Below are 16,858 nucleotides of genomic sequence, written 5' to 3'. Positions count from 1 at the left end.
TGTTTCATTATTGACTCATCTGGTCTGTTTCTTTATTGACTCATCTGGTCTGTTTCATTATTGACTCGTCCGATCTGTTTCATTATTGACTCATCTGGTCTGTTTTATTATTGACTCATCTGATCTGTTTCATTATTGACTCATCTGGTCTTTAATTATTGACTCAACTGGTCTGTTTTATTATTGATTCATCTGGTCTGTTTCATTATTGACTCATCTGGTCTGTTTCATTATTGACTCATCTGGTCTGTTTCTTTATTGACTCATCTGGTCTGGTTCATTATTGACTCATCTGGTCTGTTTCATTATTGACTCATCTGGTCTGTTTCATTATTGACTCAACTGGTCTGTTTCATTATTGACTCATCTGGTCTGTTTCATTATTGACTCATCTGGTCTGGTTCATTATTGACTTATCTGGTCTGTTTCATTATTGACTCATCTGGTCTGGTTCATTATTGACTCATCTGGTCTGGTTCATTATTGACTTATCTGGTCTGTTTCATTATTGACTCATCTGGTCTGTTTCATTATTGACTCATCTGGTCTGTTTCATTATTGACTCATCTGGTCTGGTTCATTATTGACTTATCTGGTCTGTTTCATTATTGACTCATCTGGTCTGGTTCATTATTGACTTATCTGGTCTGTTTCATTATTGACTTATCTGGTCTGGTTCATTATTGACTCATCTGGTCTGGTTCATTATTGACTCATCTGGTCTGTTTTATTATTGACTCATCTGGTCTGTTTCCTTATTGACTTATCTGGTCTGTTTCATTATTGACTCATCTGGTCTGGTTCATTATTGACTTATCTGGTCTGTTTCATTATTGACTCATCTGGTCTGGTTCATTATTGACTTATCTGGTCTGGTTCATTATTGACTCATCTGGTCTGGTTCATTATTGACTCATCTGGTCTGTTTTATTATCGACTCATCCTCGATATTTACACAGACGGACAACTTCCTATTGCATATGGCAAACGTGATGATAAATTAAATGCATGAGGTAACACTTTATCATTTCAATGCCTATTAAAAAAAATTCTTGATCAAGCTTCCCGATGAACTCTCAAAAAACCAAATATTACTTGCCAGACTCCTCAATTTTAAGCAGTTATATATCTTCTGTCACATGATGTGGCGTTAATAACACAATGGACAAAATCTAAAAAAAGTTAAAAATGCAAAATAAAGTACGAAGTTGAATAGCATTGAGAACCAAAATTCCTAAAGGTTTGCCAAATACAGCTAAGTTAATTTATGCCTGAGGTAGAAAAGTCTTAGTATTTCAAAAAAATCGAAAATTTGTAAACAGTAAATTAATTAATATAACCATATCAATGACAATTCATGTCAGCACAAAAAGTGCTGACTACTGGGCTTGTGATACCCTCTCTACAGATAATCTCCAAGATCAAGAAACGACTTAAATTTGCACTTTTCCAGTTTTTCGGTCACCTTCAGGAATTAGTTAAGTTCTAAGATATGTGTCTCGATTTGTTCGGTTTTCACAGTCCTAAATCATTAGATTCATGAAAAGTCGTATTGTATTACTTTTTCCTCTTAAAGGAGATGTGTTTTTCTGGGTTTTAGTTTGTGGTCCGGATTTGTTTTTTCTTAGATGAGTTATGACTTTTAAACAATGGTATAACGCCGTTGCCATTACTTACCTATCGTGTTTACCCTATGTGTTCGCATAACTGGTGACGCATGTATAGCAGGAGATGCTGAACCTGTATAGCTCGCTACTGTTGGGGGTTAATATGATATAATTTTTGTTATCGAACAAAATTGAGAATGAAAATGGGGTATGTGCCAAAGAGACAACAACCCGACCATAGAGCAGACAACAGCAGAAGGTCAACAACAGGTCTTCAATGCAACGAGAAATTTCCTGCACTCGGAGGCGTCCTTTAACTGGCCCCTAAACAAATATATACTAGTTGAGTGATAATGAACGCCATACTCAGCTCCAATTGTACACAAGAAACTTAAGGTTAAAATAAAACAAGAATAACAAAGGCCATAGGCTCCTGACTTGGGACAGGCGCAAAAATGCGGCGGGATTAAACATGTTTGTGAGATCTCAACCCTCCCCCTATACCTCTAGCCAATGCAGAAAAGTAAACTTATAACAATACGCACATTATACATGCAATCGAACTGCGGTTAAACTGAAACAAAAAAACATAATGGAAAATTGTGAAGTGGTTCAAATTGTAAACTTCTGTTGTCTTTATTGGACTTTGAATCGATATCTGTAAATAATCCGAACGAGTTTTGGGAGAAAATAAGTAGGCTTGGACCTAAAGGGATACATCTATTCCAATGGAAATTATTGACGATAACGGGAACTCTGTACGAAAAGAAGCTGATATTCTAGAAAAGTGGCGAACGGATTTTTTCAACTTATATCATGGTGGAAATAGTGAACAGTTTGACAGCGATCATTATAATCGAACAAAAGTGCATAAAATCTTATTAGAGCAAAATATGAATGACCCTTTATATGAACCAAATGCATTCATTAACCGTTACATTACACGTGAATAAATCAGTGACATAGTGATGCACGCTAAGAACAAATCTGCCTGTGGTCATGATCAAATACCATATATTGTTTTGAAGAATCCCGTAATAATAGATGCCTTGCATAAACTTTTTCAGTGGATTTTCGATACTAGTACTATTCCGTCGATCTGGCGAAAGTCAATTATTTGTCCTATTTTGAAAGACTATAATACGGACACTATAGATCCTATGAATTATCGAGGTGTTAGTTTGTTATCATGTACTAGTAAATTATACAGCGCTTTAGTTAATAAGAGAATTACGAACTATTTAGAGAACAACGACAAATTAGTTGACGAGCAAAACGGATTTAGGAGAAACCGCTCTTGTGAGGACCACATTTTTACATTGAATAGTGCAATTCGAAACAACGATAAACTTTATGTGGCATTCATTGACCTAAAAAATGCTTCGATTTTGTTGACAGAGAAATGATGCTTTATAAACTGTTAATTAATAACATAGATGGTAAAATTTACAACTCTATAAAGAGCATTTACAACAGTTCCGAATCTTGTGTTAAACTGAATGGAAAGTTAACTGACTGGTTTCCCTGTACAACTGGTGTAAAACAAGGAGACAATTTATCCCCTACATTATTCTCAATTTTCATAAATGACCTAATAGCTGAACTGAATGAATTGAATATTGGCATTGACATCTCAGACAGGAAATTATCGGCGTTACTTTATGCAGACGATATAGCTTTATTGGCTAAAAGCGAAGACGATCTACAATTATTGTTAAATAAGCTCGGTGTAAACGCTGGAGAGTCTTAATCAACACCAATAAATCTAAATGTGTTCACTTCAAAAAAACAAAATGTAAGCAGACTGATTACAATTTCATGATCGGAAGAAATAAACTTGAAGTTGTTGACCAATACAAATACTTGGGTGTTATATTTACATTTAACGAAAATTTTACCACAAACCGCCGAAGCACTGTCAAAAGGAGCTGGTAGAGCACTTGGAAAGATAATTTCTAACATTCATTCGTTTAAAGAGATTGAAATAAAGTCATTCGAAAAGCTATTTTACTCGTGTGTTGTGCCTATACTAGACTATGCATCCGGAGTTTGGGGTAACCGAACGTTTCAAGCCATAGAGAACATCCAGAACCGATCTATACGTTACTTTTAAGGAGTTCATCGTTTTGCCCCACTTCTTGGTATTTATGGGGATATCGGATGGATCCTGTGCCACTACAGACATTGGACTAATACTGTGCGTCTCTGGAATAGACTTGTTCAATTTGATGACAATCGCATTACAAAACAAGCCTTCAATCACGACTATGAAAAATGTAGAAATAATTGGTGTTCTGACTTCAAAGACATACTCATGAAACTTGGTATTGTGGACTACTTTGAGCGCAAGGCCGTTATAAGTATGACTTTGTTCGAATCCATCTTGAAGGAACACTATAACTGTTTATGGAAAAATGACATTGTGAAAACTCCAAAGTTGAAAACTTATATGAAACTAAAGACTAATTTTGGAATAGAAACTTATGTTAAATTAAATTTGAACAAAACTGAACGATCTTTCCTAACACAGCTGAGATGTGGAATTCTTCCTTTGAGACTAGAGACGGGTAGATATAGCGGCGAGCAACCAAATGAACGCTTATGTAAGTTTTGTAACAGCAAATCCATGGAGGACGAGTGTCACTTTATTCTCCACTGCTCCTTATATAATGACTTGAGAGAATCTACTTTTAATTATATATTTTCTGGCAATGAACTAATAGATATAACAAACGATGAACAAGTTATCTTTTTGATGACAAACTATCCTCGAAAGCTGGCTAAGTATACAGTGAAAGCGTTCCGGCATAGACGTGAAGTGTTATATAATACATGAACAGTTTGATAAACAGTATATTGCAATTCCAGTTGACAGTATTGATTGTATTTGACTGTAATATGGAAATGTAAAAAGGTTACTTCATGGTCAATCTAAAGATTTGACCATGGATATTACCAACATGTATTAATGATTAACTACGACTCTGTACTTGTTATCAATTTTTGTAACATCTTTTATTCAAACTTTCAACCATTTTTTCTTGCAATCACAGGTACTGCAAATAGATTTGGCACTGCTTAACTTTTCAGAGAACATGCTTTACATCAGCATGTCACTGTACCAAGTCAGGAATATGAATATGTGTTATGAACATGATTTTTTTATATCCACAAACGAGAACTAGCATACCTGTTAAAACTTTTAAAACCGCTTTATTTGTTTGCGCATGTTCTTAGCCAGGAGCCTGGTGTTCAGGGTTTGTCGTTTGTTGGTTGTTGTTCATATATGTTTTCGTTTATTATATATATTAGTGTTCATGATTGATATGTTTTTAAACTAGCCATTTTAGAACGTTTAGATTGATACTCGGTGTGAGGCAAGGTTCGGTGTTGATTGCCGTACTTTGACATATTATTGTTACCTCTGCGTATATTATGACTTGGATCGGGAGTTGTCTCATGGTGTAGATAGAATGTGTAATGTGTATTGTGCAAAGTTGTAACGTGTATGGTGTAAAGGCATAAGTTGTATGGTGTACGGTGTACTTGTATATGGTGTATGGTGTATAATGTATGGTGCAATGATGTATAGTGTAATGGTGTATATTGTTAAGACATATGTTATATGGTGTACGGTGTAATGGTGTATGGTATATGGTGTATGGTGCAATGATGCCTAGTGTAATGGTGTATGGTGTAAAGGTGTATGATGTAATGTTGTAATGGTGTATGGTGTAATGGTGCTTGGTGTAATGAAATATGGTGTAATGGTGTATAGTGAGTAATGTAATGATGTATGGTGTTATTGGAAGGTTTAAACATCCAAGGACGGTAATAAACAATGATTAGAGATTTTTTCATAATTTTAAGGCAATAAAATGAACAGGAATGACTTCATTTCCTGTTTTAAAATGACATATTAATGGTACAATTATAAGTTGATTTTTATTTGTGAAATGATTACAAATGTAATACGATGTTATATGTAAGTTTTTAAAAGGAAAAAATGGTGGGTTGAACCTGGTTTTGTGGCATGCCAAACCTCTCTCTTTTATGACCATGTGAAATATATCATTAAAATGACAACCAAACATTACATGACTACAATATAAATAAATAGGAGAACACAATTGACAAAGAAACACACGAATAATAGCTAACAAAAGGCAACAAGTTTAAAATTTTAATACGCCAAAAGTGCATTTTGTCCACACAAGGCTTACTAGTAACGCCCAGATACAAAAAGTTGAAAGCCGAAACAAGTACAAAGTTGAACAGCATCGATGACCAAAAGTTCAAAAAAGTTGTGCCAAAAACGGCCAGGGTTTTCTGTTAGGTACCAGAATATCCCTACTATTTACAATAATTTATACTTTTGCAAACAGTAAATTTAAAAAAAATGACTATACAAAATATATACATGATAAAACTGGAGTATTAACCAATTACAGAAAACAACCGAAATACATTATATAACCCGACAAAGTGCAACACAAAAGATAGACAGATCCGAATAAGTCAAAATATCAACGCCAAGTGACGTCATATTTGAAATTGTAAAATATGACCAAAAATATAAACAATAATAAAAATTGTGTTGTGCAATGTTCAGAGATGAAATCATTGCTTAATAATGTCATTTACTTCCTTTTGATTTTCATAGAAGTTGCCTTCATCCCAGCTGTGTTATTCTGGTAGCCATACCATATCATTGAACTGTAGTCCTTGACACCAGGCATATAATTACCATTTAAGTACACTCTAGTATACAAGCTGTACCACCATCCTCCCGTCTGATCATACCAACGAAAGTCGTCATATCCAGGATATCTGAATATAGTTCCATTGGTGAACATCATACCAGTTTTACCTTCTAGATCTCCTACAATAATAAAGTAAAAACATTACTTCATCTAAAAAGTAAAATCACAAAAATACTGAAAAGCCCAAACGGAAAGTCCCTAATCATATGGCTAGACCAAATGACAAAACACATAAAACTAATGGAATTAAATTGATTAGTTCGGACCTAACCCGATTATGGATGTACATGTAATGTTTGTTTCATTCAAATGAATATTTGAATTTTCTTTTCATGGCGTCAGACAGAATGATTTCTTTATAAGAACATGAACGTTACTTACTCGGACGGTATATGAAATGATGAAGAACATTTATAATCGACACAAGTTTGTTATGGTATCGTGTAGCATTAAATAACTTGAACCCGTTTCATCTGTCATTTGTTAAAGTGCTTCCATTAAACTGAACAAGGATCTGTCTACTCTAAGTACTCGATAGATCGAGACTAACACATCTTAGTAACTTGTTGCAATTTTGTAAGACTCAGCGCAAATATCTTTATAGACATCTCTCAATATTGTTTGGTTTGTTTGTACTTTATCAGAACTACTGTTCCCTTTTCATTTACGTATATTCACCTTTCTGTTTATCTATACTACATTTAAAGTTAATTAAGCGAAATCAAAGTGTTTCTAAAACGTTTAAAAATGTGATAAATATCTAATACCCCAGTCCCACTAGGCCACGATCGCGCTACGATCTGTGTAAAAATTGCAAATTTTGAAGATCGTGGTACTATCGTGTAGGTCGCATTTATGTCGTATCACGGGCGTGGTGAGGTCTTCAAGATCGTGAAGAGCGTGGCCAACTTTGAACATGTTCAAAAAAATTGTGGTGCGGTCGTGGCGAAATTAGGTCGTAGTAGAAACGTAGTGAGAGCGAACTACGATCGTAGTAAGATCACAAAGGTCGCAGTACAATCGTAGCGAGAGCGTAGTGAAAGCGTGATTCTATTCGGAGAAATTGCGCTACGATCTCAAAGCGACGTAATCACGACCTTATTACAACCATGACGTTCTCACGACCTTACTACGACCATCACGTTCTCACTGCGACCCAACTACGCTTCCACTACGACTTTACCACACTGTTCACGACCATAGTACGCTTCTAGCACGCCCTTGCCGTCATCATCACGATCTTCTCACGACTTTACTAAGTTCACACTACGACCATCATTTTTATTGTCATTTTCACATAAGATATATAAAAAAACCTAGATTTTGTTTGTCGGAATGTATTTATCCATTTGCTCTAGCAGCTCAACCATGCTTCTCGATTTTATATAGATAAGACCGTTAGTTTTTCCCGTTTGAATAGTTTAACATTAGTATTTTTTTTGGCCCTTTATAGCGTGCTGTTTGGTGTGAGCTAAGGCTCCGTATTGAAGGCCGTACCTTGGCCTATAATGGTTTACTTTTATAGATTTTTGATGGATGGAAGGTTGTCTCATTGGCACTCATACCACATCTTCCTATATATATTGACACATCTGTGTCATCTCTGCTATCGTTCACTAAAATATCGTCATTTGAGCTTGATGGACCAGCAATAGGTTGTAATTTAGGGTTGATTGGTCGTTCTGACATCTCTTGATGACAAGTATTATACTACTTATGTGTATAGTATCCGTTTAATTGAAGTCTGGAGCTGGCATGTCAGTTAACTGCTAGAAGTCTGTTATTATTTATGTATTATTGTCATTTTGTTTATTTTCTTTAGTCACATCTTCTGACATCAGACTCGGACTTCTCTTGAACCCAATTTTAATGTGCGTATTGTTATGCGTTTACTTTTCTTCATTGGCTAGAGGTATAGGGGGAGGTTTGAGATCTCACAAACATGTTAAACTCCACTATTTTTGCGCCTGTCCCAATTCAGGAGCCTCTGACCTTTGTTAGTCTTGTACTATTTTTTATTTTAGTTTCTTGTGTACTATTTGGGTTTATTATGGCGTTCATACCTTGCTCCCTCTGTCTCTCTCTGTCTCTACACCAACCCCTACCACCACGCCCATGTGTTCTAGTAGATTTTGATGGCACAACTGTATTGTTTCCAAGAAATCTCCGTTTTAATCAGAAACAGAAGGAATGGAACTTTATTGATATGAAACACGATATTGTCGGTATTGCTGAGAACGTAGTAAGAATGCGGTATGAACTTAGTATAGTCGTGATAATAACGTGCTATAATCGCAGTAAGATCGTGTTGCAATCGGATAACTCGTGGTATGATCGTAGTTAGAACGTGAAAAGCGTAGAAAGATCTTTATAAGCGTAGTGAGGTCGAAGAATAAGCACGGTGAGAACGTGGTATAATCGTAGCGGAATCGTCGTAGAAGCGTGATTAGGACGTAGTGGCATCGTGAAAGCAAATTAGCACTTTCATGCCACTCATACCGCGACCTCACCACGATATAAATTTATTTTAGATCGCGGTGAGCGTGGTGCGATCGTGGTGAAGTGGGACTGGGGCTTAAGACATTCTGCATACAGCCGAACCTGGACAAGTCAAAGTCGAAAACACCTGATATGATTTTTATATATGTCGTTTAAAGGTAGAGCTCATATAAACTTGGACGCTTATTATTGCCAAATATTTGACAGATGTTTGGGAACTGATCATTTGAAGAGCTATACGGTAAAAATAAAATTAAACAATTAATCCATTTAAGGTCAAATTTGCCTAAGAGAGTTGAAACCTTATTTACTATTTTATTTTAAAAATTTGTTATAAATCATTCTCAAGATCTAATTAAGATCTTTATAAGCGTAGTGAGGTCGATGGATGGAAGGTTGTCTCATTGGCACTCATACCACATCTTCCTATATATATTGACACATCTGTGTCATCTCTGCTATCGTTCACTAAAATATCGTCATTTGAGCTTGATGGACCAGCAATAGGTTGTAATTTAGGGTTGATTGGTACAGAATTCCTGAGATCCTATTAACTAGAACGAGTGCTATATATTTTTTTTAATGCGATAATCTTCATTAAGGTAGCACAATACAAAGATGTTTTCACTCCCAATCAGAAAACTTTAAACTGATGAAATTCAATTCATCCTTCTTTATATTTTTTTAAATGAGGTACCAAAAGAAAGATCAAAATGTGTCTCAGATTTCCAAAAACACCAATAGAACAAATTTTATATTCATGTGATCTCTTATGAATTGATGTTGCAAACTTCATTGAAGATTTATGAGAGAATGAAATACAATAGGAAAAATCTGAGACACAGTTTTAGAGATCAAACTGTGTTATGCAAGAATCTATAAACTATTTTGGGATGCTATGAAAAACAAAGAAGCTAAATTCATTCAAGTATGGACATCACAATATGGCAACTGATAACATAACAATTGATTATGTAATAATTATGTCAATGAAATTATCCCAATGTGAAAGATTATTCAATCTTCTTTATTTTGGTACCTCATTTATAAAATTCAAAGAAGAATGAGTGGAATTACTTCAGTTTAAAGATGTCTGATTGGGGATGAAAAATCTTTGTATTGTGCTACCTAAACAAATGAAAAAAAAACATGATAAATTTCATACGTCCAAAGCCCTTTTTACTTTCACCAGAAACGCTTATTATTGCTAAAAATTTGACGGAGGTATTAGAACTGAACATTTAGAAGAGTTAAACGACCACAAGGACATTAAACAGCCAAATCCAGCTACGCTTAAATTTGGCTTAGGGAGATGAAACCTTATTTTCTAAATAATTTCAAAATATATCAACGGACATTTCTATAAAGATTTGTTATAAATTAATACAGAACAGAAGTTCTGACTTCTGAGCTGATGATACCTTCGGGGACTGATAGCCCATTAGTAGGTTATCGAGCCAGTGCTGTATAAATTTCATGCATCCGAAGCGCTTGTCTGTATTTACCTCAACAGGAAGACTTAATGCCAAGTATCTTAAAGCAAAAGATGTATGATAACCGAAACTTCTGAAAAGCTTATTTATAAACTGACATTTTTAAAAATGTTTGTTATAATCATGTCATTTAATACCAGACTATCCTACAATAACATTCCTGTGGTAAATCACACATTGGTTTCGTTTCACTATCGACATACTATTTTGGTCATAATTAGATCTTAATACATCTGAATGTCGTCCACATCAACTACGAAGCCCAACTTACCCATGTTACCCGAAATATAAAAGGTAGAAAAAACAATGAAGAAGACAAATGTTCTAAAATATGGATATTGGTAATATTCAAAAGATTATGTTTACTGTAATTACCTTTTTCAAATCAGAAATGCAAGTTCAATTGTTTTTGTTTACATGCCTTCAACATGTTAAAAATTAATTGAAGACTCTTCCGAATTGGCTTATTGCGATTACACGCTTCCGACTTTGAATTACGCGGTATGCGTTTTTGCATTAACGTATACTATTTAAATGGAAATATCACCATATTAACTTGTTACAGTACGACATATGTCTTATTCTACCATATTCATGATATTAACAATAAAAAGATGTGTACACTTGCCTTTTAATAAGTACCGTAAAAATAAAAATATATGCCAAAATTTCGACTTTGAAAAAATATTCCCTGCAATTTCTAATTTTACTTAGTCCCTCATACGCTTCCGTAGTTTAAAGTATCCTACCATAATTAAAATATAAATTGTATATACCTTACGTCATGCCTTTTAATCGCTTGAAGTACAGAAAATAGAAATCAAAATGTAGACGAAACTTTCCCAAAAACGCCATTAAACCATTTTATTGGTAGTTCGCATTGAACGTATTTAACTTTAATGAGTAGTGTTTTATGCTCTTCAACTTTATACTTGTTCTCTTTTTATCTACTCTGAGTGTCACTGATGTGTCTTCTGATGACGAAACGGACATATGGCGTATTAAAACTAAAAGCCTGGTACCTTTGATAACTATTTAAAACTTTTTAAAATAGATTGATTACTGTCTGATATTCATTGTGTTGTCTGCTTTTCTTGGACTTTTTGTATTGCCCTCAAATGTATTTGCAATGTTTACCTGCAGTTCCTTTATACCTATTGATAGTCATCCTGTATTGATCAGCTTCATTATTGAGTTTGAAAATTGAATACGTAGCGTACAGCGACCATCCACCACTGGTTTTAAGGTCAACTCTTAGCATGTACAGGTCAAATCTGGTCAGTAAGTAGATGTATTCAAGACCTGTTTGAATGTAAACATGATAAAATAGAAATAACAAAAATACTTATCTCTAAGGAAATCTTAAGCCAAAAGTACCTTATTCAAACAGCTAATGTTATCAAAGTAGGCGTAAACAACTAAATGTGCTGTTTCCTGTCTGCCAATGTCCGAACGTTTTAAAGCTAGCAAATAGATAATTGAAGATGTGGTATGAGTGCCAATGATACAACTCTCTATCCAAGTCACAATTTATAAAGATAAACAATTGAAGGTGAAAGTACGGTCTTCAGCACGGAGCCTTGTCTCATACCAAACAGCAAGTTTTTAAGGCCTCCAAAAATAACTATAATCATACAAACGGGAGAATAAACGGTTTTATATATATAGAAAAACGAGTAACGAGAAACACTTATGAACCACATCAACAAACGTCCTCTACTGAACATCAGTTTCCTTACTTAGGACAGGTGCAAACAATAGCAGCGGGTTCAATGTTTTAATTGTACCAACCCACACCATTATCAATAGTGCAAGAACACAACATATAAAGATAAACGATAAAATATCAATTGAAATTGCTTAACTCAATTTTCAGTTAATATTCAAAATAATTAACATCACCTGAAAACATAAATTATTGTATAACAATTTGTTGAACCAGATCACCAGTGTTCAGTATAACAAATAATTGTACGATCTCTGGAACAAAAACGCGAGTCATGAAGCAATTCTATATCATTCTTGTGCATTCCAGTTAACACTCTTAGTATTTGAGATGAGCTACACACAGTTTTGATTCGAGCGTCACTGATTTGTCTTGTGTTGATGTCTTGCACGTCTTGCGTATTATATTAGATTGGAATCGCGGGGATTGTTTAATTAAGAAAGCGCCTGAATTAAATTCAATTAAGAAAAGTATAGAGTCAAACAAAATATATTTTGAAACACTATTCAAACATAGAGAGGCTGACAATTTTCCAATTTGCATAAAAGGTACAGTAAATGTGGCGTTACGGCAAAAATCAATATATACTATACTATGTAAGTGTCAAGAAAATAAACCGAAGAGCTTATATACTGAAAAGTAATTGTTATCTGAAAAATGACATTCATGAAACTAATGAGCACGCTGGATATAAGGTGTCTATCATACGTATGAACGATCAAGAAACAAGCATATTAAAAAGATTGAAGAGATAATATAAAAAAAAATGGTTCTGCTTTGATTCATTAAACTGGATGGCCGGGGTAGTTGCCAGTGTTTTGTTTTAGGGGAGAACAGATTTTTGTACGAAAGTTCTCTGAATCTAACAGAACATTCCCTTAAACTGACATAATCAAGATGCATCATTCTTAATTGACAAACTATTTTGAATGTTTAAAGCTCGATGACTGCATGTATGATCGTCTTATGAATAATGAAAAGAAGCTAGCGTTATCATTTAACTTCACGTTTCCCTCTTGACAACTAACAACTTTTGCTGACTCTTTCGAACGCGTCGACTCATATCTGAACTTAGTCCACTTAAATGTAGAAATTGACAATGAAAGTTGGATCTGAACAAAACTTTACAAATAGAGAGACGATTAGAAGACGGACTGTGAACTTTAAATTTGTATATAGCAACATTCAAAGACTGCCTGCAAATACTGAGCATTCCTGAGTGTTTCACATTAAAATATTTTGTTTTGTTCCTGATATCATTCGCTTTTATTTTAATATTTTAATTTTTAAAGAAACTATTGACCATTACCATGCATTCAAAGCTCACTCACCTAGCCAATACTCTGATGAATATAAGCCGAATCCATTTCTGTAATCTGACCATGTTCGATTAACTTGAAATTCAATACTACCATCGTACCTATTTTGAAACACCTGTACAACATACGGGTATTAAATATGAATAAGCATGAGCAATTTATATGTGACATCAAAACAATAAACAACTTATTTAGACGAAAAAATAAATTAAATATCAACATATAGCCATATATTTCAATAGTAGACAAGTTTCTTGTGCATAGCATATGAAACGCTCAATTGATTCGAATATGTGTATGTAAACGCCATGAATTAATTCAACACATGCATCGGTAAGTAGTAAACAACCTGGAATAAACAAATTATGTGAATGCTTTGTACCAAAAAATTGCTTTGCTTTTTTACAGATCGTGGTATATACAGCTGCTGATGGATAACATTGCATCAGTCTAACAGTTCATCATCAACGCAGTTGTCAGAACTTCGGTATTGACATGATTTATAATAAGTGTTTAAGTGTTCCTGATGACGTACAACAACAAAAAATGCCTCTGACGTTGGAAGTCTAATACGTGTTGGTTTATTTATTTTGTAATCTAACGGGTGAACATGACAGTTTTATTTCAAAGACTATTATCATTTAACAGACCTAGTTGGGACTTTTAAAATATATCATTCTAAATAAATTAGCAACGTTATTGTGTTTAATATGAATACATGGTTTGAGGTATACATCAGAGTCGTCGGATAACTGTTTTGGAGTTGTATGTTTTTCACCTTGTTAATCTAAATTATGATGTCTTTCAATCATAAAGGCTGATCACAGTTTGACTTTTATTTTAAGGGATGAAAATCATATCAAGTCATAAACTTAAAGTTTGCCTTGGGTAAATGTCCGCCATAAATTGACATAAAAATATACCCGATTACCATGTTTCTTAAAAAGTCAGGATTAGAATTTTTGATAGATATAGGAAGATGTGTTGTGAGTGCCAATGAGACAACTCTCCATCCATGTAACAATTTAAAAAGTAAACCATTATAGGTTAAAGTACGGCCTTCATCACGGAGCCTTGGCTCACACCGAACAACAAGCTATAAAGGGCCCCAAAATTACTAGTGTAAAACCATTCAAACGGGAAAACCAACGGTCTAATGCATATATATATATATACGTACAAGCCACCCTCCATTGTCTATCACCATATCACAGTAAACTGATACATTCATTCCACCATTGATGTAAATATTGTAAACACCACTAGGAACACCAGCTGTTTGAAGGTCAGTACAATCTTGTGGGCGTGGAGCTACGAAATGAGTTTAGCTACTTTAACATGTGATATTAATGTATTCAACTTTTTTTTAAGATGTTACTTTGTGAAGCTATGAATCTGTATATAATATACTATTCTAGCAACTTGAAGTTTGAGAATCAACAGATCACAAGGTGCTTAGTAAATCCATTTTTAAGTGTGTGTATATATATACATCACCCTTTGGTTTATTTTAGCATACGTTAAGGAACATATAACTCATAATAAACCTTCATCAAACAATTTGTTGAATAATATGTACAAATATTCCAAATATATTTGTATATTTTTTCTGTAAATTACATTCGGTGTGACCACAATTAAAAGTAAAATCATTTATAGCAGCGAAATGGAAGGTCTTTTACAGCTACACTAATATTAATGTAACCTTGTATCAGTCCTTAGGAAGTTTTTCTTTCCATATAATAATAGCTTAAAAGTTACTTACTTTTAAAAACACAAACCCCTTTAAAATCAAATTAATACAAAAAACAGAAGGCAGACACTTGAAACGCGTAAATTGATAAATGTATGTATCTTTCGACCCTCTTTGATAACATCTTTTATTTTCTTTCCAGTATCACATCATACATGTATAAGTTCTTTCGTGTTTTATAAGAGATGTTGGAATTCATTTATGATTGTATTTTTTTTTATATTCACTTACCCACATTCTGGCAGTAATATCCATCAATTTGTGTTTTGAAACATTTTTCGTATCCTGGACATGGGTTTGGGTAACATGGATCGTTACTCTGATGAAAAACAATTTGACATATCAAAATGATATAATACCTTAAATAAGTTGGTTTAAACATCAATGAGACAGCAACGACACGACACAACCAACACATGATAACTTTTATATATTTTAGTTTTGTTGTTAACACTTTGTTATCTGTTTCTATTTGAAACATAAAGGAACCAGGACCAGACACCGCATGTCGGATGCTGTATGTCGCTTCTGTGTATATTCTGGTATTTTGGTCGTCGGGTGAATTCCTTTAAATAGAAGTTAGCACTTTTCGAAGGGTTTGCATTTTACGCGAAACAATGTACAGTCGGCTTTTGTTTCTCTGAACTAATACTTTATGAGTATTGATTCGTTTTAAAGAACCGTTAAATTAGTTGTATATTAAATGCATCAAGTTGACTGCTAAAACTTCAATTGACTATTATTATGTGTTTATAGATATATTTGTTTGCAGATAAAAGCAACAATTACAACAAAAAAAAAACACCCACTAATTTAAATTTCTCTGTAACATGTCAAATTTATTTAAAAATAGAACCCTTTAACAGTGTCATGTGTTCCACGATAAAAGAAAAACAATCTTAAGAACTATTATGACGAAACAAAATCCGTACAGAACACAACCAAAAAATCTCAGTTGTAAACGGTCTGTAAAATCTTTTAAAACAACTTACCGAAGACCACGTATCAATTGTTGAATATTTAAAGTCTGGAACTGAGGATACTTTCCTGTCCTTAAGTGTTTCATGTAATAGCTCACAATACAACTGTACTGGATTGTTATTGATAGCACTGCATAATTTCTGATGCAGACATCGACGACCGCACATCTTTAATCCAATGTTCGTGTAGGTCTTCAGAACATGTGCATTCTTGTAACAGTTTTCATTTAAAGTTCCAATCTGGATATCACAACGACATTTAGAAAGTATTAAAAGATATACAAATGTAAAAATCAAATTAAGTTGATTCATACTTGCTGTGATTAAATTTAGTCTGAAGACTCTTATAAAGTTATATACATGATATAAATCTTTTAAAAACTATTCTGTATAAGTAGCGACGGTAACAGTAGAATCATATGGAAATTGTATTTCACGGCTTTGTTTTACTAACTTGAAAATTGAATAAGTATAATTCAAGTTTTTCATTGGCTTATTTTCTCAAAAACCACTGAAAACTGACAGCAGCTGATATCCTGTAATTACAAGACACATGTTTTATTTTAATACATAATCTATGGTTCTTTGTTTTATGCCATGGTTATATTGCAAAAGGTATAATTAGTACAACATGATATTCAATCAATAACTTCTATTTCCTAATATAACATGGGTACATATGATTATGTATTGAAAACCATTAAAATTGATACCTGAT

General features: G+C 33.8%; 1 protein-coding gene across 1 annotated transcript; it reads right to left on the bottom strand.

Moving 5' to 3' along the window:
- Positions 1–6,247: 6,247 nt before the first annotated feature.
- On the bottom strand, positions 6,248–16,308 carry LOC134717675 (fibrinogen C domain-containing protein 1-B-like). The gene is made up of 6 exons (XM_063580173.1): positions 16,153–16,308; positions 15,392–15,479; positions 14,588–14,718; positions 13,420–13,522; positions 11,500–11,664; positions 6,248–6,489 (listed from the first exon to the last, which is right to left on the bottom strand). Exons 1-6 carry the CDS (start codon positions 16,306–16,308, stop codon positions 6,248–6,250), a joined length of 885 nt encoding a protein of 294 aa, XP_063436243.1.
- Positions 16,309–16,858: the final 550 nt, after the last annotated feature.

Source organism: Mytilus trossulus, chromosome 5 (genome assembly GCF_036588685.1).
Source record: "Mytilus trossulus isolate FHL-02 chromosome 5, PNRI_Mtr1.1.1.hap1, whole genome shotgun sequence".
Taxonomy (NCBI): domain Eukaryota; kingdom Metazoa; phylum Mollusca; class Bivalvia; order Mytilida; family Mytilidae; genus Mytilus; species Mytilus trossulus.
This window is presented reverse-complemented; position numbering and strand designations above follow the sequence as displayed.

Excerpts from the sequence above, each read along its gene's own strand:
- LOC134717675 (XM_063580173.1), bottom strand. The coding sequence starts at position 16,308 with ATGTGCGGTCGTCGATGTCTGCATCAGAAATTATGCAGTGCTATCAAT. Across the intron at positions 14,719-15,391 it reads ATATTACTGCCAGAATGTGG|CTCCACGCCCACAAGATTGT; the intron begins GTAAGTGAATAT and ends CTCATTTCGTAG. Across the intron at positions 13,523-14,587 it reads TAGACAATGGAGGGTGGCTT|GTGTTTCAAAATAGGTACGA; the intron begins GTACGTATATAT and ends TATGTTGTACAG.